This window comes from Chiloscyllium plagiosum, chromosome 34, assembly GCF_004010195.1.
Source record: "Chiloscyllium plagiosum isolate BGI_BamShark_2017 chromosome 34, ASM401019v2, whole genome shotgun sequence".
Taxonomy (NCBI): domain Eukaryota; kingdom Metazoa; phylum Chordata; class Chondrichthyes; order Orectolobiformes; family Hemiscylliidae; genus Chiloscyllium; species Chiloscyllium plagiosum.
This window is the reverse complement of record NC_057743.1, coordinates 34,397,661-34,420,080: the sequence shown is the minus strand read 5'-3', so window position 1 is coordinate 34,420,080 and position 22,420 is coordinate 34,397,661. Positions and strand designations below refer to the sequence as shown.

The 22,420-nt window shown below is 43.7% G+C and overlaps 1 protein-coding gene across 7 annotated transcripts in view; it reads left to right on the top strand.

Annotated features, from left to right (window-relative positions):
- Positions 1 to 22,420, top strand: part of plekhn1 (pleckstrin homology domain containing, family N member 1) — a 57,020-nt gene that overhangs the window by 25,509 nt on the left and 9,091 nt on the right. For 3 of the 7 annotated variants that reach the window (XM_043676126.1, XM_043676127.1, XM_043676125.1), the window contains 10 exons: positions 1,099 to 1,248; positions 2,657 to 2,737; positions 6,215 to 6,293; positions 7,372 to 7,526; positions 8,474 to 8,713; positions 10,235 to 10,447; positions 11,917 to 12,129; positions 13,159 to 13,398; positions 17,129 to 17,356; positions 20,105 to 20,153. In XM_043676126.1, the coding sequence (XP_043532061.1) occupies positions 1,099 to 1,248; positions 2,657 to 2,737; positions 6,215 to 6,293; positions 7,372 to 7,526; positions 8,474 to 8,713; positions 10,235 to 10,447; positions 11,917 to 12,129; positions 13,159 to 13,398; positions 17,129 to 17,356; positions 20,105 to 20,153 (1,648 nt within the window). The remainder of the gene's footprint in view (positions 1 to 1,098; positions 1,249 to 2,656; positions 2,738 to 6,214; positions 6,294 to 7,371; positions 7,527 to 8,473; positions 8,714 to 10,234; positions 10,448 to 11,916; positions 12,130 to 13,158; positions 13,399 to 17,128; positions 17,357 to 20,104; positions 20,154 to 22,420) is intronic. The other 4 variants (XM_043676130.1, XM_043676129.1, XM_043676131.1 and 1 more) reach the window with 3 other exon arrangements.

Sequence of the window (22,420 nt, the reverse complement as noted above, 5' to 3'; positions counted from 1 at the left end):
GCAGTAACCCTACTGCCCTTATGACTGGAACTTGTTGGGTAAACCCATTACAGCTTCTGTGACTCAGCTTACTTCCCAGTGTTAGCAGGATATTCAGTCGTTACACATTAATCCTAAGGTTTATACTAGCTACAGATTGGTACCAGAATCTAGCAGATACCAATGACTGGCAAATAGGTTACTGGAATTTTTTTTATCGATGCTGGACATTATCTCAGCTATTGCTCTCCTGGAGCATTGTGTCATTTGAACCATTCAACGTAATTCCTTCCTATCTCTTCATTCTTTTCTCTAGAGTTCGCACTGTTTATTTTCCTCTTTTGTTTATATACCGGAGGATTAGAATGGCAGTGGAGTACCTGCGGGGAGAGTGGGAAAGGTCACACTGTGGGGCTACAACCCAAAATGGAACTGCAGGGATAAGTATTTCAATTAAATAGTTGACTGATGTTCCTAGTCTCGGCTCACCTATGGATTTGGTTGAGATGCTGGAAGCTCTGCTGTGGGTCAGTTATGAAATACATATCGGGGGGCACACCTTCGACTGACTGGAAGCTGCATTGGAATACCATACATAAAGGAGTCTTTACTCTACTCAGAAGCTGCTCAATTTTCTATCTGTTTTGCAAAGAAAATTTTACAGGTGACCAGTGTAGCATCCAAATTCTCAAATGCATGCCCCATAACACAAAGGCACTGAGATATTCACGCATTCTGGGGACTTTGTTTCCTGAATCTGGGATTTTATACCAGAGAATATTGAGCACCTGACTTCAGAGCTGAAAATGTGTTGCTGGAAAAGCGCAGCAGGTCAGGCAGCATCCAAGGAACAGGAGAATCGACGTTTTGGGCATAAGCCCTTCCCTGACTTCAGTACTTGTACTGAAGTTACTGAGATATTATCACACAGCGCAAGGTCAACAATTTGTTATTGAGGAAAAGGATCACTGGACCCGAAAGGTTAACTCTGATTTCTCTCCACAGAAGCTGCCAGACCTCCTGAGCCTTTCCAAGCAATCCTCTGCTTTTGTTTTTGATTTCCAGTGTCTGCAGATCTTTCGGTGTTTATGGGACATTTGTTATTTTTATTTCACACAGCGCAACTCACTGGGGCAATGTGGTAAAAGTGTTGATCTGAGGATGTTAATTCTGAACCGACCAATTCAGGGAGGCGAAAGGACTCACATCAACTCGCTGGGCAATGTCATCTGGATATCGGAGAACAAATTACAGCATTTGCCCTTTCAGGTATTCGGAAAATTAACAATAACATCACGGGGCTGCATTGAAAGAATAATTATGGTGCAAAACGAAGCCGTTCAGTCTATTGTATTTGTACTGCCTCTATTGCCAATTTTGCTTGGAAACATTCCTGCAGTTTCATTATGTGTACCCCCCCTCCACCACCAGTCAATTTGTCCTGAGCAGTCAAAGAGCTAAGTTTCTGGAGACGTCAGGACAATTCTAGAGAGTTGGCAACATGTCATATTCTCTCCCTGGGACTTTGAACCTATGAATGGGATCATGTGCTTCAATCAATCCTTGTACTTTGAGACGGCAGGACTGTTTATTCAATCTCTGATTGTCTTGACAGCCAGTTGCAAGGACAGCCATTTATCCTCCTGACAAACATCGTAAGGATACGCAGCAAGGGATGCCTCTCCAACTGTAGATGCACCCTTTCATATTACCACTTTTAAGACCATTAGCAATAGGAAAGGAAGTAGACCATTTGGTCTGCTAAATCATACAAAAATTATTTTATAATTGGAGCCTTTACGAGAATGGATAAGAAACATATGTTTTAAGCTGGACATCTGTAGCCCAATAACCTTGTGGGTTCTCTGCACTTCTCAGTTCTGACCTTCAGCACATCCCTGATTTTTAACTTCCACCCCAGTGGCTGTGCCATAGGCCACTTAGTCCCAATATGACAGAATTCTTTTCTTAAATTTTGCCGAATTTCTACCCCTCGTCCTGGCTTTAAGACTTTTCTTAGAATTGATCTCTTTCCCCAAGGTTTTGGTCACCTACCCTAATACCCCCTCTGGAAACTTGGTGTTAAATTTTGTTTGATAATTTTTCCAGTGAAGTGCGTTGAGACATTGTATTACATGAGAGCTGTTGTATGGATGCACATAGCTGCTTTGTTTGGTGTAAGGATTAGCACTTGTATGCATGGGAGTTCGATTTACAACCAGATATAGGTTGAAGGTCCTTACTTTCCAGCTAGCTGTTAATAATTTATCTCAAATTGGTTTGGGCACCTTCTACATTGTTGGCTCACAAGACAAAAGAACTATTTGTTGATATCAATTGACACTAAGTTCTCAGTTATCCCTCCAAATGTTGCAGATTAACAGCATGAAGTGAGAAGGTTTGACCCTTGCGCTGTATAATGACCTATTCTGAATCAGAGGCAGATAAACCGTCCTTTATACCAATTTGGAACAGACACCAGGATTGTGGAAATAGACATATCTTAAATAGAAACATCTTCATTTTTCAAAAACTAAGGTCAGAGGTGAAAATTTGTTAATTAAAGTTGAGGAACAAACCAGCATGATTTAAATGAAAAGCAGAAATGGGGGTGAATGGCCTCCTCCTGCCTTGACTCTCCTGATTAAATTAGTTTATGTGCTTACTATCCCTGCAGGACCAACATGACCGTCTTCTGGTTCTCTTCCCAACGACGCTACTCATTCTGTCTGAAGAAAACCATGTCCTACATTATAAGGTAAAAGTACAATTATCAATTATTTTGCAAAATATCTACAACACGCATGGTCTAATTTTTTTGTGTGACCTCAAAGTGTATATGAATTGTTTCTCTTCTTCTGTGTGAGCTCCAAGTACTTTAAAACTCTACATTTATTTTCCGAAATCTTCCCTTCTTCCTACAGCTTGAGGGCTTTTAAAACTCAGACTGGTGTCAATTTGATCACAAAACAATCCAACCTCCCTCTTATTCTTTTAAACTTGGTGCTATTCTGTATCATAAATCTTATTCCCTTCACTTTGGTATCTCAACCAAACTGAGGGGACAGACTCAGTGAGTCATGCCAGGGTCGGGGATATCTCCAGATTGGCTGCATGGCATTCTGAAGGGGGGGGTGTTGTACCGATGACGTAGGTAAAAAAGAAATGAGGTCCTGCAGTAGGAATTGAGAAAGTTAGGTAATAGATTAAAGAGGAAGACCACTAAAGTTGTGATCTCTGGATTGCTCCCAATGCCACATGCTATTGAGTATAGGAATAGGAAAATAGGTCAGATGAACACTTGGCCAAAAGGATGGCATAGGAGGGAGGGCTTTAGATTTTTGGGTAATTGGGATTAGATTAGATTACTTACAGTGTGGAAACAGGCCCTTCGGCCCAACAAGTCCACATCGACCCACCGAAGCGCAACCCACCCATACCCCTACATTTACCCCTTACCTAACACTACGGGGAATTTAGCATGGCCAATTCACCTGACCTGCACATCTTTGGACTGTGGGAGGAAACCGGAGCACCCGGAGGAAACCCACGCAGACACGGGGAGAATGTGCAAACTCCACACAGTCAGTCGCCTAAGGCGGGAATTGAACCCGGGTCTCTGGTGCTGTGAGGCAGCAGTGCTAACCACTGCTTGTTTCTGGTGTAGGTGGAACCTGTTGAAGCTGTTGCACCTGAACTGAAATATTCCATTATCCTTGCTGGGAGGTTTACTCCTGTTGTTGGGGAGGTTTTAAACTGGTCTGGCAGGGGAAATGGGATACAGAGCAGATATAAAGTCAGGAACAAGATCCAATCAGATCTAGAAGGAATGCCAGGAAAATCCAGTAGCTGAAGGATAAGGCACATGGGAGGTCTGGAAAGCTACGTTGTACCTATGTTAATGCAAGAGGCATGGCTGGTAAGGTGGATTAACTTAGAGCATTGATCAGCATGTGGGAATATGATATTGTTGCAATCAGTGAGACACATTTGAAGGAAGGCAGGAAAGGCAGCTGGACATTCCAGGGGTTCACTCTGTCAAGCAGAATGGGGGAGGGGCAGGGAAAGTAAGCAAGGTAAGGGCCTTCCGTTATTAATAAAGGAAACCATCACTGCAGTAGGAAGATGCATTGGAAGGGTGTTCAAATGAGGCCATCTAGGTAGAACATAGAAATAAAAAAGGGATGATTACCTTGCTGGGATTATATTACAGGCCTCCCAAAAGTTGGAGGGGGTTAGAAGAGCAGATATGCAGGCAAATCGCAGAAAGGTGTGAGAGAACCAGGGTTCTAGTTGTAGTGGACTTCAACTTTGCTAACTGGGATCATCTTGGTGTGAAAAGATTGGAGAGGGTGGAATTTTTAAAGTGAATCCAGGTCAATTCTTTAGTGGCAGTCCATTGATAATTCTACGAGGGATGGAGCAGTGTGAAACCTAATCCTCGGAAAGGAGTTGGTCACGTGGTTGAAGTTTCAGTGGGCAAACATTTTGGGGACAGTGATTAGTCATTATGGAAAGGAATAAGGATATAGGAGTATGGAAGTCTTGTTAGTGCTTTATAAAAGATTGTTTAGATCACAGATGGAACACCATGTGCAGTTCTGATTGTTACACTGTTAGGAGGTTGTGATTGCACAGGAGGGGGTGCAGAGGAGATTCACCAGGATGCTGCCTGGGATGGAAGTCTCAGTTATAAGGAGAGGCTGGATAGGCTGGGTTTGTTTTACCTGGAGCAGAGGAGGCTGAAGGGGATCTAACTGAGGTAAACAACATTATGTATCGCATAGACAGAGTCGAGCATGAGAATCCTTTCCCCATGCCATATTTGTCCAAGATAAGAGGGAATCAGTTTAAGGGAAGGAACAAGTGGTTTAGAGGAAATCGGAGGAAGAATAATTTACCTAGAGGGTGGTAGAGGCAGGTACTGTCACAACATTTAAGAAGTGTCTGGATAAGCACTGAATATGCCAGGGCATAGTAGGCTATGAGCCAAGGGCGAGTAAATGAGATTAATATAGTTAGGTGTTTGTTCGTTGGTATGATGAAGGGCTTATGCCCGAAATGTCACCTCTCCTGCTCCTCGGATGCTGCCTGACCTGCTGTGCTTTTCCAGTGCCACAATTTTCGACTCTGATCTCTATGACTGTCTAAAACTGTATGTTAGGAGATTACTGAACAAGTCTTTTGAGTGTGACAGAATTGTGATGTTGACAACTTACTGTCCCTAATGCAAGGGATGATAGTGAAGTCCCACTGTTTGTGAGAGCTGTATTCCTGGAGAATATCACAAATGGGAAATTGTGAATGACATGTTTTATTAAAGCGGCCGACAGGATGTTCCAACCATCTGAACTTTTAATAGCTATCAAACTCCAATTCAAGATAAAACTGGAGAAATCTAGGAGAAATTCTGCAATAAAAAAGACATAAAGAGATTTGATTAAACCAATTCTTTCACTAAACTACTCCCAGGTGAAGTTGGTGGAAGTCAGTTTACTCCATTCCAGGGTGCAGTGCTGTGGGTCCATGGGCATCCTGCGAAATGCACATGTCCTGACATCATTGTGTGTCTTTTGTAACATAATGTTTCATAGCTTTGTTTAAATTCTAGTTTTCTTTTCTGATTTTCTTCACATTCTGGGCTGGTTAGAAGCACAGAATAGTGAACATTGATATGACTGTGTGCGATACAATATGCAGAATGCTTTGTCTGGTTAAAATCAAGCTAGGATTTCATTGTTTGGGGTGGCTCAGTGGTTAGCACTGCTGTGTCATAGCACCAGGGACCCAGGTTCGATTCCACCCTCAGATGATTGTCTCTGTGGAGTTTGCACATTCTCTGTGCTTTTTTGGATTTTCCTCCCAGAGTCTAAAATTGTGCAGGTTAGTTGAATTGGCCATGGAAAATTGCTCATAATGTCTAGGGATGTGTAGGCTAGGTGGATTAGCAATGGGAAATGCAGGTATTTGGTAGGTGGGGACTGGGAAGGGTGCTCTTTGGAGGTTCAATGGGCTGAATGGCCTGCTTCCACACTGTAAGGATTCTGTGTATAAATGAGCAACACTGAGAGTAGAGATTCTCCCAATCAATGTGTGCACAGATGTTATGAACCACCTCTGGAACAGGTGGGACTTGAACCTAGCTTTGATTATGTTCAGACATAGCGATATGATGGCTGCAGCAGGAGAACCCTCACACTGGTTGATAATTGTTTTTCTTTGTGTTTGCTAACAGGGAGAGCTTCCACTTAATGCCATAACGATATTTGAACAGGGTGAATCTGACAGTGATTCACATGCACTGCTGATAGAAGGTGAGTGCAAGGCAAGCGCCCATCGCGATTGCAACATGTATTCACGTAGCACCTTTGTAAATCGCAAAATATTTCAAAACGGTGCACAGAAGCATTATCAAATAAAATTTGATGCCTAACCACATAAGATTATATTAGCGAAAGAGACTAAATGCTTCATCGAGAGACTACTTTTTGAGGCTCAGAAAGGTAAGGAGAGAGGTCCAGACTGAATTCCAGAGAGAAGAGCCTACATGCTGAGAGTTCCCATGCCTTTGTTGGAGAAAGAAAACTCGGAGAGGGAGAATTGGAGTGTAGAGACATCTTAGACGGGTGTGTTAAACTGGAGAATGTGACAGAAATAGGAAGGGGACCAGAGGCCTGGAGGGATTTGCAAACAAGGATAACAATTTGACACAAAGTCACTGATTCCAATTCAAAAACAGGAAGTGCTGGAGAAACTCAGCAGGTTTGACAGCATCTGTGGAGAGAGAAAAAACAAACTTAACATTTCGAGTCCAATTACCCTTCTTCAGAACTGGAAACAGAACATTGACTCTGTTTCTTTTTCTACAGATGCTGCCTGACCTGCTGAGATTCTCCAGCACTTCCTGTTTTGTTTCCAATTCCCAGCATCTGCTGTTCTTGGTTTTACAATTATTCCTATTATTGTTTTGTTTTGATCAAAGGATCTGAACATGTGTCTTGTGCGAACAAAGGGCGTGGGAATGTGTAGGGCTTGTAGTTGGGGGTTGGAACGTTGAGGGTTGTGAGTCTTGAGATTTGCAAGCAGATATGGGAGGGACAACGACGTCTGTAAAAGGAGAAGACACAGATTTATTAGTCTTCACTCATACCACACCCATGCCATTTCCTAAGGGAAGTTCCTTGATTCTGAATGAATACATCTCCTGATTTGCATGCTTACAGAGCAGATTTCCCACCCAATAGTGCCTGTCCTAACAGAACTAATATGTATCAGAGAGTAATTGTCAGTCCTGCACTGAGCCCATCAATCTGCGATCAGCTCTGTAGCAGATTCCCAGCCACTGAATCTTGTATAGATTATCACTCTTCCATATTTGCTGTTATATTTCAGGTAAAATGATCAACCAAATCATAGTGTCGTCACAGAATAGAACAGCTCACCAGAAATTGATACATCACCTGAATGCTGCAGGGGTCACAGTTCAAAGAGCTTCCATCGTTAATAAAGGACGCGATTACAAACATTCTGCACAGTGCAGAGATCAGGTAGATGCTATTTACGACACATTCAAATGTTTGCACAATCCAACCTTGGAAAAGACCACGAAACAAGCAGTTTTACGTTTTTAACAATTGGAGACTTTATTCCATCTTTTTGTCCAATTAACTAGTGGATCTGAATTAATTTGTTTTTGGATTTCCCCACATTACTGAGTGTATTCATTATTTGCTTGGAAGTTTGCTCCATTAGCATCAGAGGATGTGGACACATTTGGGTGAAATTCCTTTCTCCACAATATTAACAAAAACGTTTAGCCCCTTTGTAACATTTGGGTGGGATGCTCAGTCAAATCGCGGACAGATTAACGTCAAGTACGTGTGGGTTAATCATACTCTCATGCAATTTGCCATTTTGGAGTTGTGGCTTTCCATTGGCAACCTGCGAGTTATTTCATGAAGAAGTAGAAATGAGATGCTGTCATTCCCCTTAAGTGAAAGTTATTCAGATTTGCTTTGAGTTCTATCCTTCCATTGCATGATTCAGATTTTTGGATAATTCAATTATTTCCATGGATTGAATTGACTTTGAAAGATTCAGTGCAGACTATATATGCTACATGAGATAGTGGAGTCAATTACAGATGGGATTGGATAGTAGTCACATCCGAAACACCATTTCATGTGCCTACAATCTAACTTTAACCGTCGACAAAATTTGTAGTTTTTTATTTATTCATTCGCTGGATGAGGGAATCGCTGGCATTTATTGCCCATCCCAAATTGCCCAGAATGCAGTAAAGAATCAACATATTGCTGTGGGTCTGGAGTCACATGTAGGCCAGACCAGGTAAGGATGGCAGATTCCGTTCCTAAAGGAGATTAGTGAACTTGTGGGTTTTTACAAGAATCCATATTAAACTCATTAATTCCAGATTGCCTTTTTTTTTGTCGTCTTGTTATTGCTTTGTGATTAAAACCTTCATTAATTATAGTTTGCAGACAAGGTCAATCCTTCACTGGGATCACTCCGGCATGACGACAGCCCGATGACAGTGTACGGAGTATTCACATTTCCCCAGAAACCAGTCGAAATGATTTCCATATCAGAAGACTTACCCACACTGGTTACTACGAATACAACGCATCCAATCAACCCTCCTGATTATGCTGAGCCTTACACACCTCCTCCAATGAGACTCTCCGCACCCGCTGAACCTTTCACACTTAATTCAGTAAGTGATATTTTATTCGATAAAATATTGCGAAATTATCTTACAATTCTGTATAAATATTGCCGAGTTCTTTTATTTAAATTAAAGACACTATGAAGAAGAAGAGGAAGTGAGATTTGCAGAGATACAACGATTTATTACCACTCCTGGAAACAAATAAAAATGTTCCAAATGCAATGAATTATTTCTGGTCAGTTCATAATCTGGGCTGGAGGGTACTGCCTGGGATGGTAGTAGACATGGGAAGTCTCACAAACTTTAAAATGTATGTGGATGAGTGCTTGAAACATTATAGCATTTGAGGCTATGGGCTAAAAACTGGAACATGGGATTAGTGCAAATAGCTCAACACAGACTTGATAGGCTGAAGGGCCTCTTCTGTACTATATGACTCAATGACATGAAACTTGCATATAGGAAGGTCCATGTTCAATGGTGATATCAAATACCAGTTATTTAGTTTTAGTTAGTTCTGGCTGAAGAAGGGATGTTGACCAAGTATTGGGAGACTTCCCTACACTTCAAAACATGGCATAATAAGTTTCACTTCTAGCTGAGTGAAAGGTGGAAGCAGATCTGACATCGGTTAAACTCGCAGTTGTTGTGGGTAAGTTTGCCAAGCTGGGAAGTTGGTTTGCAGATGTTTTGTCCCCTGTCTGGGTGACATCCTCAGTGCTGAGGAGCCTCCTGTGAAGCTCTGCTGTAATGTGTCGGTTGGAATTTATTTGGCTTTGTGCTTCTAGTTGTCGGTTCTGGTTGTTCGTTGCAGCGGTCAGTATACTGGTCTGGATCAGTGTGTTTATTGATGGAGTCTGTGGATGAGTGCCATGCTTCTAGGGATTCTCTGGCTGTCCTCAGTTTGGCTTGACCTATTACTATTGTGTTGTCCCAGTCAAAGTTGTGGTCCTTGTCATCTGTGTGTAGAGATACTAGGAACAGCTGGTTGTGGTGTTTAGTCGCTAGTTGATATTCATGAATGTGGATTGCAAGTTGTCTGCCTGTTTGCCATATATTGTGCATTCTCTGCATGGAATGTTGTCCACTGTTTGTCCTGCACACGATGGGTCTAGGGTCTTTTGTTCCTGTGAGTTGTTGTCTGAGCGTGGCTGTCAGTTTATGGGCTGTCTGAGTGGTCAGAGTCGTCTGGGTGTTAGTTCCGAGGTGTTTTTTATATAAAGTAGCATGGTTAGTGTGTTGGGTCGTGGCATGTTCTTGATGCGTTGTTTGTCTGTTAGGCATCTGTGGATGAAGTTGAGGGATATCTGTTCTCTGTGAAGACTCTGTAGAGGTGTTCTTCTTCCTCTCTTTGCAGGTCAGGGTTGCTGCAGTGTGTAATAGCCCTTTTGAACAGGGTCCTAATGCAGCTTGTCTCGCGTGTGTTCAGGTGGTTACTGTACTCTTGCATTGCATTTGCTTCATGGAATGTGTTGTTAATTGTTCTGTAAGAGGATGATATGCCAAATAAGTGCCCTTTGGATGTTCAAGTGTTTCTGCTGTAGTCATGGTCTGTATTCATTCCAGTCTGCACACAAGCACAGCTCTTCGCCCCTGCCAATCCGTGGAAGCAGTATGAGGTTCTCGGGGCAAAATGTCCTTGCCCTGTCCCAACCTCCACCTTCGACGTCAGAAAATGCACTTATTGCTGAAAATCGCTTGTCCTTGGGCTATACGGATCCCTTTCCAGCTTTGAAAATGCAGCCAGCAGGTTCTGGGGGCAGATCCTCCCATCAAAATGTAAGTAGAGAGGTCAAATTTGCAGATTATTTGTAATTATTTCAATGATGGATAACATAGAATTACTTGGTTAATAGCACAGAAGCAGGCCATTCAGCCTACCTAGTTTGTACTGGCATTAATATAAATCTGCTTCATCCAATCGTATCAGCATATGCTTCACTCCCCTTCTCCCCCATTGAAGTATGGAATTTGATTTTTCTATGTTGGCTGTTTGGAAGAGTTAGTCCCACTTCCCTATGGAATCTCAGAATGGTCATTGCATTTTTTTGTTTCCATATATTTTGCTTGCCCTTGAGAACATCTATACTGTTCACCTCAAGTTCTCCAAATGACCTCAGAAACCCTCTTACTTGTTTTTGCCTAATAGCTACCTGCCTGATTATAAGCCAGAAGTCTTAGGCTGAAGCTTGTTTTGAACATAGAACATAGAACATAGAAGAATACAGCGCAGTACAGGCCCTTTGGCCCTCGATGTTGCGCCGATCCAAGCCCACCTAACCTACACTAGCCCACTATCCTCCATATGCCTATCCAATGCCCATTTAAATGCCCTTAAAGAGGGAGAGTCCACCACTGCTACTGGCAGGGCATTCCATGAACTCACGACTCGCTGAGTAAAGAATCTATCCCTAACATCTGTCCTATACCTACCACCCCTTAATTTAAAGCTATGCCCCCTTGTAATAGCTTTTGACATCGCTTCAAGTTGCACTGTTTCCTATTTGTTTGACAATTGTCTTCATTTTCCTGCTTAGGCCACTTCTGCAATCTAGTTGTAAGACCAAAGTTTGCCGACTGTCAATTCTTTGTCTATTTACAGAGAAGGGAGGATCCCATTAAATTCATGATTTGGAGATGCTGGTGTTGAACTGGAGTGTACAAAGTTAAAAATCACACAACACCAGGTTATAGTCCAAAAGGTTTATTTGGAAGCACACTAGCTTTCGGAGCGCTGCTCCTTCATCAGGTGGCTGGGGACACCCAACTCCATCTGGTTCACTAATATCCTTTCGGGAGGGAAATCTACTGTTCTTTAACTGCCCTTTGGGCAATTTGGAATTGGTAATAAATGCTGGCCTTGCCAGAGATACCCACTTCCCACGAAAGGATGAAAGAAATCTCTCTATTGTCCTGTCATGTGATCTAAACCTTCCCTTTAATAGTATCAGTGCACTTGAATGACATTTAAATGGACTATACTGTTGTGAATTTTCAAAATCTTCCACTTACCACACATAAACCCCTAGAGAGTGCAGCCCACACTTCTGTGTGTTTGTGTGTGTGAACGTGCATGTGTATATATACCCAGGTTGTGAAAAGTTTGATAAATAAAAGCTTGTTTTAAACCGTTGAGCTGACCTTAATGTCAAGGTTTGTATTTGGTCAAAAACACCTTGAGGTTGTTTTTGCATTGAATTATGGTTGCTGAGTATGCTGACATAAATCTTCTTTTCTACTTATTTCAGATGGTCAACAGTCAAGGTTCATCAAAACATCTGCAGTCAAGAAACTTCAGGACATCAGGAACCAATATTTCATTGCAGCCTGGCAGCATCACAATCGACGATTCACCGAGCGAGGAAAGTTTCAACAATGCTCTGTCTCCAACATACACCGTACCTTACATGCCATTTAGATTACAGCCAGCCCCACCTGCAAGGCCTGTTTGGCTCAGAGAGGTGAGCAATATTAGGCGAGGAGAAAGGTAGAACTGGGTCAAATATACAAATGCTTAGTACCCAAAGGTCAGAATAAGGAAGCATCCAACACCTGAGTATATCAGGAAATATTTTAATCTACTTGCTTTGAACCTAGTGAGACTATTGGAGATCAGACAAAAGTGAGGACTGCAGATGCTGGAGATTAGAGTCAAGATTAGAGTGGTGCTGGAAAAGCACAGCAGGTCAGGCAGTATCCGAGGAACAGGAAGATCAACGTTTTGAGCAGGACCCCTGATGAAGGGCTTTTGCCCGAAACATTGATTTTCCTGCTCCTCGGATACTGCCCGACCTGCTGTGCTTTTCCAGCACCACTCTAATATTGGAGGTTAGAGTTCCACTGTGCAGTACTAAGCACGTTAACATGCCCTGTTAATTTGTATTAAATGGATTAAAGCTTCCTTAAAATATGTGAATAAAATATGTAATCGCTATATGTAATTGTGAATTTTGACTGAGTTGCAGGCTGTAAAGTTTGGAGTCTGAAGTCACATGACACCAGATTATGGTCTAATGGGTTTATTTGAAACCACCAGCTTTCGGAGCCCTGCTCCTTCATTGCTACAACCCGCCTCTTCTCCATCTCTGTTAGGAAAGGCAATCGAGAGATTCAGCTGCTCACCAAGGTAGCACAGCTTCCTTGGAAAGGGCAGTACGGAGAATTGATAAATCCAAATGACCAAAATTCTGACGTGGTGAGGATTTCACTTGAGTTGGTGCCAAAACAGACAAAAAAAAAAGGAATGATCAGTCTTCTCAATGGCACCAAACTGACAATGTTGCATGGTTTGAGAGAATTCAAAAAGCAGACAAGGGCAATTTTATTTACATTCTTTAGCGGATAGGAATCCAATTCATCAGAATCCCTGTGATAAGCATTGGCTCTACTCGCAGTGAGGACGTTTTTTTTAAGGAACACTTTTATATTTATAGCACAGTTTGCAAAATCCTTGATAAAGATGGAGTATTCATAATTCTATTGTCTTTCAGCCCGTGTCCAGACACAATTCTTCACCGTTACCAAATGGAAGGGCAGATCAGAACATACCTCTTCGAAAGACACTTGCGTTGTCACAGCCACCGACCAGGTCCAATGGCAGTTTTGGAAAGAATCTGTATCCATTCCCACCCAGGCGTCTTGGTGTCCCTTCATCACCTCTATATGCTGAACCGTTCACAGCTGCCAAGAAGCAATTAACCCCATCTTCAGGCAGGCTGTCTGCTGTGGGGGTAAGTACACACGTCAAATGGACACGTATTTCTCATCAGATAAGCAGGAAGTGCTCAGCAGGTCAGCCATCATCTATGAGAGAGAAAATCGCAGTATTCATATATCAGACTGAAGGACCATCCAGCTGAGAAATTGGGCTGAATTGTTTGGCTGGGGAGGGATAACGAGAATGTCCTGCTTGCTCTCTTAACCCCTCGTCCACCTCACCCCCGCACATTCCTCTCTGCTAATCGCACTCCCAGAAGAGTTGGTACCCAGTTAAACACATCTTCACAAAGGTTAGATAGGATGGACAGTGAGAGCCTTTTTCCTCGGATGGTGATGACTAGCACGAGGGGGCGTAGCTTTCATAAATCATAGAATCCCTACCATGTGGAAACAGGTCCTTTTGGCCCAACAAATCCACACCAAAACTCCGAAGAGTAACCCACCCAGACCCATTCCCCTACATATAACCCCTGACTAATGCACCCAACCTACACCTCCCTGAATACTGTGGACAAATTAGTCTTGGCTAATTCACCTCTTTGGACTGTGGGAGGAAACCAGAGCACCCGGAGGAAACCCACGCAGAGAATGTGCAAACTCCACACAGAATCGAACCTGGGTCTCTGGCACCGTGAGACAGCAGTGTTAACTACTGAGCCACCATGCTGCCCATTTAAATTGGGGGGGTGATAGATATAGGACAGATGTCAGAGGTAGTTTCTTTACTCAGAGTAGGGGCATGGAATGCACTGCCTGCAACAGAAATAGACTTGCCAATTTTAAGGGCATTTAAATGCTCATTGGATAAACATATGGACGAAAATGGAATAGTGTAGGTGAGATGGGCTTCAGATTGGTTTCACAGGTCGGCGCAACATCGAGGGCCGAAGGGCCTGTACTGCGCTGTAATGTTCTATGACACCAGACAAAATGCTTCCATGGTTTCTTGGGAGGAGTGGAATGGTATGCTCGGGGCAGGGCAAAACTGGTGAGAAATGTGGGATTTGTGGACCAAGTGACGAGATAACCTGCCTCCTGACAATTTTAGTGAAAATATTATGTTTGCCTTTTTGTTCAGCTTCCATTGTCCAGTGTATTGCACTTTAACACTTTCTCAACCTTCCCCCTTGCCTGAAGCATGGTGAGCCTCAGCTTAAACCCAGCACCAGTTGTCCCTCTGTAATAAGAGAGCAGCCCAATGGTCCTGTGATGAATACATAGATCACACACATAGATATACGCATATAGAGTCATAGAGATGTACAGCATGGAAACAGACTCTTCAGTCCAACTCGTCCATGCCAACCAGATATCCCAACCAATCAAGTCCCACCTGCCAGCACCCAGCCCATATCCCTTCAAAACCTTCCTATTCAAATATCCATCCAGATGCCTTTTAAATGTTGCAATTGTACCAGCCTCCACCACTTCCTCATTTAGGGAATGCTGAAGAAACTCAGCAGGTCTGGCCGCATTTGTGGAGGGAGTTAACCTTTGAGAACTCTGAAGGAGTCATACCAGCCTCAAAATGTTAACTGTTTCCCTCTCTCCATAGATGCTGCTAGACCTGCTGAGTTTCTCCAGCGTTCTCTCTGTGTTTGTTTCAGATTTCCAGTATCCACAGTATGTTATATAGGGCGGCATGGTGGCTCAGTGGTTAGCACTGCTGCCTCACAGCACCAGGGACCTGGGTTTGACTCTACCTCAGGTGACTGACTGTGTGGAGTTTGCACGTTCTCCCCGTGTCTATGTGGGTTTCCTCCAGGTTCTCCAGTTTTCTCCCACAGTCTAAAGATGTGCAGGTTAGGATGGATTGGCCATGGGAAACGCAGGATTACAAGAATGGTGGAGGGAGGGGTGGACCTGGGTGAGATGCTGTTCTGAGGATTGGTATGGACTCAAGGAGCTGAATGGACTGCTTCCACGCTGTAGGGATTATACAATCCATTTAATTAACTACTAAATTTGGAATAGAAAGCCAGTATCAGTAATGATGGTTCGAGACAAAAAAACTGCAGATGCTGGAATCTAAGGTAGACAAGCAGGAGGCAGGAAGAACACAGCAAGCCAGGCAGCTTCAGGAGATGGAGAGGGCAACGATTCAGACCGGTCCTGAAGAAAAGTTACAGCCGAAACGTTGACTTCTCCACCTCCTGACGCTGCCCCTGGCTAGCTGTGTTCCTCCAGCCTCCTGTTTGTCTACCCAGTATCGGTAATGATGACCAGGAAAATCCCCTCTGGCACACTTTGGGGAAGTATGTTTGGCCTACATGTGACTCCAGAGTCACAGCAATGTGGTTGACACAACTGCTTTCTGAAGTGGCACAGCAAGTGACTCCGTTCAAGGCCAGTTGAGGGATAGGCAATAACTGCTGGCTGTGTCAGTTGACACCTATATCCTGTGGATCAATCAAAAGAAGACAATGTGCCAGAAAAGATAAGAATCCTGCTCAGCAATGAACTTGGGAATAATTATCAGCAATGATCAAAGAATGACAGGAAGTGGTTTATTTACAAGCAAGTGTTGCAAGACATTGACGCATTCCAATGCAAATTATTCTGGTGCCATGCTGTACTCAACAGGTGCTCCACAGTCTACCATCTGAGAAAACAGCCATTCCAAACAATGTGTCACCAGAATGTTAACCTGATGATGCGTTTGTGGGTAAGCAAGTAATAATACAAAAATAGGTAGCTCTGTGCACCTGGGGATCTTCCAAACGTTCAGAATGCTTCTGGAATCTGACCTGAATTCCTTTCAGTAGGATGATAATCCCTTCTGCGAGCTCACTGACCTAGTTTCGAGCAAAGGGCAAACCAGTTCACAGCTCGGTGCAACACAGAGACAGTAAGGGCAAAACATTGCGGATGCTGGAAATCTGAAACAAACTCACAGAAGCAGAACTGAAGAAGAGTCAGACCAGACTCGACATGTTAACTCTATTTCTCTCTACAGATGCTGCCAGACCTGCTGAGTTTCTCCAGCATTCTCTCTGCCTATGACAAGTCAGTAGATCTCATGTAGAAAGATTGCAGAATGGAAGAGAGAATTTGCATTTCTGCAGCATCTTGGGAAGTCCCAAAATTCTTTGCAGCCAATGAAGTGCTGTTAAAATACAGCCAGTGTTTGATGCAGGAGCTAGCTAACACACAACAACCAGCAATGCGAAGATCTGTATGTAATATAGGGATGAGGAAATTGCAGCGTGGTTCAGGGGGACCTGCTGTTCTGAGATTAGGACTGAGGTACACTGTTGAGACAGAGTAGAAGAAGGTTACACCTAGATATTTTTCTAATCACCCTCTTCATAGATGCTATTGCATACTTCTGGAGTGGGTGTGACTTGAAGCCAGACCTCCTGGTCCAGAGGTCATGATGCTACAACTGCATCACAAGAGTCTCGATGATATGTCTAAAGATGTGCAGGTTAGATGGATTGGCCATTCTAAATTACCCATAGTGTACAGAGATGTACTGGTTAGGTGGATCAGCCACAGGAAATGCATGGATAGGGTCAGGTGTGACACTCTTTGGAGGGTTGGTGTGGACTCAATGGGCCGAATGGCCTGCTCCTATACCGTCTGGATTCTATGTCCAATCTTGGTCTGGTGGCACATGATCCTAACCTCCTGAAATTGGACGTCTTATTCCTCAGAGTTTGCTTCCTCTGAAGAAACTTGTGAACTCAAAAAAAAAGTCATTCAAAGACAAATGAAAATCTAAATTTCTGTTTCCTTCAGGCCGTCAGCAAACCAAATGGATTATTGGTGAGAGACCAGTGGAGTAACATGCATCTGTTGGCACTGGGGTCTGTACCCCGCTCTTCGCTACCGTCATGTTCCTTGTCTGAGAGCAGTTCCTGTTCACTTGTCGATGAAACCCCCTTGGCTGACCCTCTATCTCCACCATACGCAGAACCATATCATCCACAGTTAGTGTCTCATGCTGACCACTTCTGGATGAGAGAGGTATGTTTCTGTTATGACTGTGGCTATAGTGTTAGGGACAAATGGGTACATTATTTCCTCATTCCTGAAGAAGGGCTTATGCCCGAAATGTCGATTCTCCTGTTCCTTGGATGTTGCCTGACCTGCTGCGCTTTTCCAGCAACACATTTTCAGCTCTGATCTCCAGCATCTGCAGTCCTCACTTTCTCCTACACTATTTCAAATAAATGTCCCTCGACCTACAGTTTACTGATAGTGGATTTTTTTTTGTCTTCACTTGGAGTGTCCCGGAAGGTGTTTGAGCTGTTTTTTTTTTAGTTTACTTAGTGTGGAAACAGCCCCTTTGGCCCAACAAGTCCACACCGACCTGCCAAAGTGCAACCCATACAGATCCATTTCCCTACATTTACCCCTGCCCCTAAGACTACAGGCAATTTAGCATGGCCAATTCACCTAACCTGCACATTTTTGGACTGTGGGAGTAAACCGGAGCACCTGGAGGAAACCCACGCAGACACGGGGAGAATGTGCAAACTCCACACAGACAGTTGTCTGAGGTGGGAATTGGCACTGTGAGGCAGCAGTGCTAACCACTGTGCCACACAAAATGTTATTATGTACAAGTGGCAAAACATCCAATTTTGATGGCCTTTAGTTAGATTCCCTACAGTGCAGAAACAGGCTCTTCGGCCCAACCAGACCCTCCGAAGAGTAACCCCACCCAGACCCACTTCCCTCCTGACTAATGCACCTAGCACTATGGGCAATTTATCATGGCCAACCCACCTAACCTGCACATCTTTGGAGTGTGGGAGGAAACACACACAGACACAGGGAGAATGTGTAAACTTCACACAAACAGTTGCCCGAGGCTAGAATTGAACCTGAGACCCTGGTGCTATGAGGCAGCAGTTTTAACCACTGAGTAACCGTGTCGCCCTAAAAGTTCTTATTTTCAGTTTTTGACCATCCTGTTCAGAGGTGTTATCGCACACTTCTAGAGCAGATGAGACTTGAGCAAAGGCCTCCTGGATCCGAGGTAGGGACATTATCACTGTGCTACAAAAACCCCATTATTTACTGCGTTACCTGGATTAACCCAGGACAGGGAAAGAGAGATTCAAAGTTTGTGCGAAGATTTGTAGCTCGGGTGCTCATTGTTGTGGTTCTGTTCGCCGAGCTGGGAATTTGTGTTGCAGACGTTTCGTCCCCTGTCTAGGTGACATCCTCAGTGCTTGGGAGCCTCCTGTGAAGCGCTTCTGTGATGTTTCCATCGAGTATAAACTTAGAGAACAGCCAGGGAATTCCTAGAGGCATGGCACTCATCCACAGATTCAATCAATAAGCACATCGACCTGGACCCAATATACCGACCACTGCAGCGGACAGCTGGAACTGACAACCGGAAGCGGCAGATTCAAACCACTACAAATGCCGGAGGAAAGATCACAGAAACGCTTCACAGGAGGCTCCCAAGCATGGAGTATGTCACCGAGACAGGGGACGAAATGTCTGCAACACAAATTCCCAGCTCTGCAAACAGAAAGAGAGAATCAGTTTGCACCAGTTGTACAAAGGTCATAAATCTCTGTCTGAAGCACATACTAACGCTGACTAATGTTGTTTGCTTGATTATCAATGATTTCTCTTTGCGTATGTCTCAAATATAAGACCGCATCTATTATCAGCTCATACCTTAACGATTAATAATAAAGTTGTTATGAAATTGTTTAACTGCAACCATTGAAAAGAAATGTGGATGAATCTACAAAAGTATAGTTTACACTCCAAATATCATTTCAGGTTAATATATTCCTTCAATTATTATTCCTTTGAGTGGTTGCAACTTCTGATTGAAGAATAATTGAAATAAATTCTAGCAGAATCAATGCTCAGGATTTAGGGACAGAAGTAAGAGAATTATGGCTGATGTTTCCCTCAACATGTAGTGCATTGATGGCCTTTGGGGGAGAGTTTTGTCTATTTTCTTCTGAGCATTGTGGCAACCATGTTAGATGCCAACTAACATGTCCACCTCCAACTGGCAAGATAACTCAGCCAACCACCCACCCAATCAACTCAAGAAGAACTGACAGGTGAACCACATCCCACTAATCACAGGCCTTGATACTGACCATTTGGGTCACCAGATGCTGCTGGCCTCAAGGCCCAGCAAACTCTGGGTCCTATGGTCGTCTGGTTGAAGCCTCCACCTCAGTGGGTCCAGCGATGAGGAAGTGAGGTTTGTTTTATCTTTCTTCTCATGTCACATGGAGAGGGTTGTATGTCAGAGGGGTGCAAGGCGAGAGGGTTAGCTTTCATAGGTCACCTTATTCCCCACCATCTAATAGTTCCAAGATTGGGGCTAATCCTCAAGCCCCTCAATGTGGCAGGCAGCATGGGTCCCAATCAGAAAACCAGCCATCTCACCTTGCCCAGTGGGGAGGCAGCTGACCAGGAAGGTGGTGAATTAAGGCCCTCAAATGACCATTAATTGACCACTTAATGACCTTTTAATAGGTGGCGAGTTCAGCAATTCCCCTGGACCTTTTGCACCCAGCACTAAATTGACTCACTGCATTATTTCCCTTCCTGTCACCTCCGGGGAATGGAAAATCATAGAGGTCCCAGGGTGTTACCGCATCTAATTTTTTATTCTAGCTCTCAAAGAGAGAATTCAGTCAAATACAGTCATGTTCATTACTCAAAGTGCTATTGTATTCAACCCGTACAATATTTCCATTCTCAACCATCCCTCCTCTTTTGCAGGAAGTATCGCGGAGAGGAAGTGCTGGTTTTCCTATCCATTGTTCAAAAGGTACATAACCCCATTTAAAAAAAAAACTGAATAGTTTTACCCCCAAGAGTATGGCCGTTGCTCCAATAAGATGGCAATTTTCAGACAGTTACTTACTCGGCAACTGTCCAATGAGCTGGAAGCTTCTAGGTACCAGGCATTGGCCCTACAGCCAATAGGAACCGGAGTTCCCCATTGATCAGACACTCTACCTATGTCCAAGAGACTGGGCTGGGGAGATGGTGACATGGTGTAATGTCACGGGATAGAAATCCAGAACCCACTGCCACTCTGAGGGTTTGGGTTCAAACCCCACCAGAGCAGTTAGTGGAATTTGAATTCAATTAATCCAGCATTGGAAACTGGCCTTAGTGATGGTGATCATAAAATGATCGCTCATTACCACAAAAAAAACCCAGCTGGTTCACTTAATGCCCATCAGGGAAGGGATCTGCCATCTTTACCTGGTCTGCCCTACATGTGACTCCAGACCCACAGCAGTATGTTTGATTGGATGTGCTGATATAGTAGTAATGTCATTAGACCCTGGTGTTCAAAACCCACCATAGTAGCTGGTGGCATTTAAAATCAATAAGTTGAATGCCAGTCTTATTATCGGTGACTGACTATGAAACTATTATTGACCGTTGGTGAAACTCATCCGGCTCACTCAAGTCCTTTCAGGAAGGAAAATCTGCTGCCCTTATATGGTCTGGACTACAATTGACTCCAGATTAACAACAATGTAGCTGATCCTTACCTGCTGTCTAAAATAGCTGAGCAAGCTACCCAGTGAAAGGGCAAATAAAAAAGGGACGATAAGTAATAGACACAAAATGTCTTGCCATTGACACTAACACCCTGCAGCTCCAACGTAATTAGAAAGGTCACATCTATTGTATAAGAACCATTCAGCAGAACTCTTGGGGATCATGTATCATTAAGGCCAGCTGCCCAGGGACTCCTTGCCTTATGATTTTTAACTGCAACTGTGCTTAATTTCCCCTCTCTGTGCTAATTTCAGGGCACAGGTTCTTTAAACTCCTGTGAGGGATAGTTTAACACAAACGGGTTAGAACTGTTCTGGATGAATGCAGCAGGGATTTGTATGCACTGGGGGGATCAATTAAGTCCATAAGCTGTGGGAGCAAAATCAGGCCATTCAGTCCATTGAGTTTGGACCACCATTCAGTGAGATCCTGGCTGATCTGATTATCCTCCACCGCACGCTCCTTCCATAATCCTTGATTCTCGTCCTTCCTGAAGAAGGGCTCATGCCCGAAACGTCGATTCTCCTGCTCCTTGGATGCTGCCTGACCTGCTGCGCTTTTCCAGGAACACATTTTCAGCTCTGATCTCCAGCATCTGCAGCCCTCACTTTCTCGTCCTGATTGAAAAGCTGTCTGGCTCAGCCTGGAATATACTGAATGACCAAACTACAACAGCCCTCTGCAGTAAAAAATTCCATAGATTCGCAACCCACTGAGAATCATAGTCATAGAGATGAATAGTATGGAAACAGACCCTTCGGTCCAACCCCTCCATGCCGACCAGATATCCCAACCCAATCTAGTCCCACCTGCCAGAACCCAGCCCATATCCCTCCAAATCCTTCCTATTCATATTCACATCAAAATGCCTCTTAAGTGTTGCAGTTGTACCAGCCTCCACCACTTCCTCTGGCAGCTCATTCCATACACGTACCACCCTCTGTGTGCTCCGTAGGTCTCCTTTATATCTTTCCCCTCTCACTCTAAACCTATGCCCTATAGTTCTGGACTCCCCAACCCCAGGGAAAATACTTTGCCTGTTTACTCTATCTATGCCCCTCATGATTTTATAAACCTCTATAAGGTCATCCCTCAGCCTCCAACGCTCCAGGGAAAACAGCCCCAGCCTGTTCAGCCTCTCCCTATAGCTCAAATCCTCCAACACTGGCAACATCCTTCTAAATCTTTTCTGAACCCTTTCAAGTTTCACAACATTTTTCCGATAGGAAGGAGACCAGAATTGCATGCAATATTCCACAAATGGCCTAACCAATGTCCTGTACTGCCGCAACATGACCTGCCAACTCCTGTACTCAATACTCTGACCAATAAAGGAAAGCATACCAAACACCTTCACTATCCTATCTACCTACGACTCCACTTTCAAGGAGCTATGAACCTGCACTCCAAAGTCTCTTTGTTCAGCAACACTCCCTAGAGCCTTACCATTAAGTGTATAAGTCCTGCTAAGATTTGCTTTCCCAAAATGCAGCACCTCGCATTATCTGAATTAAACTC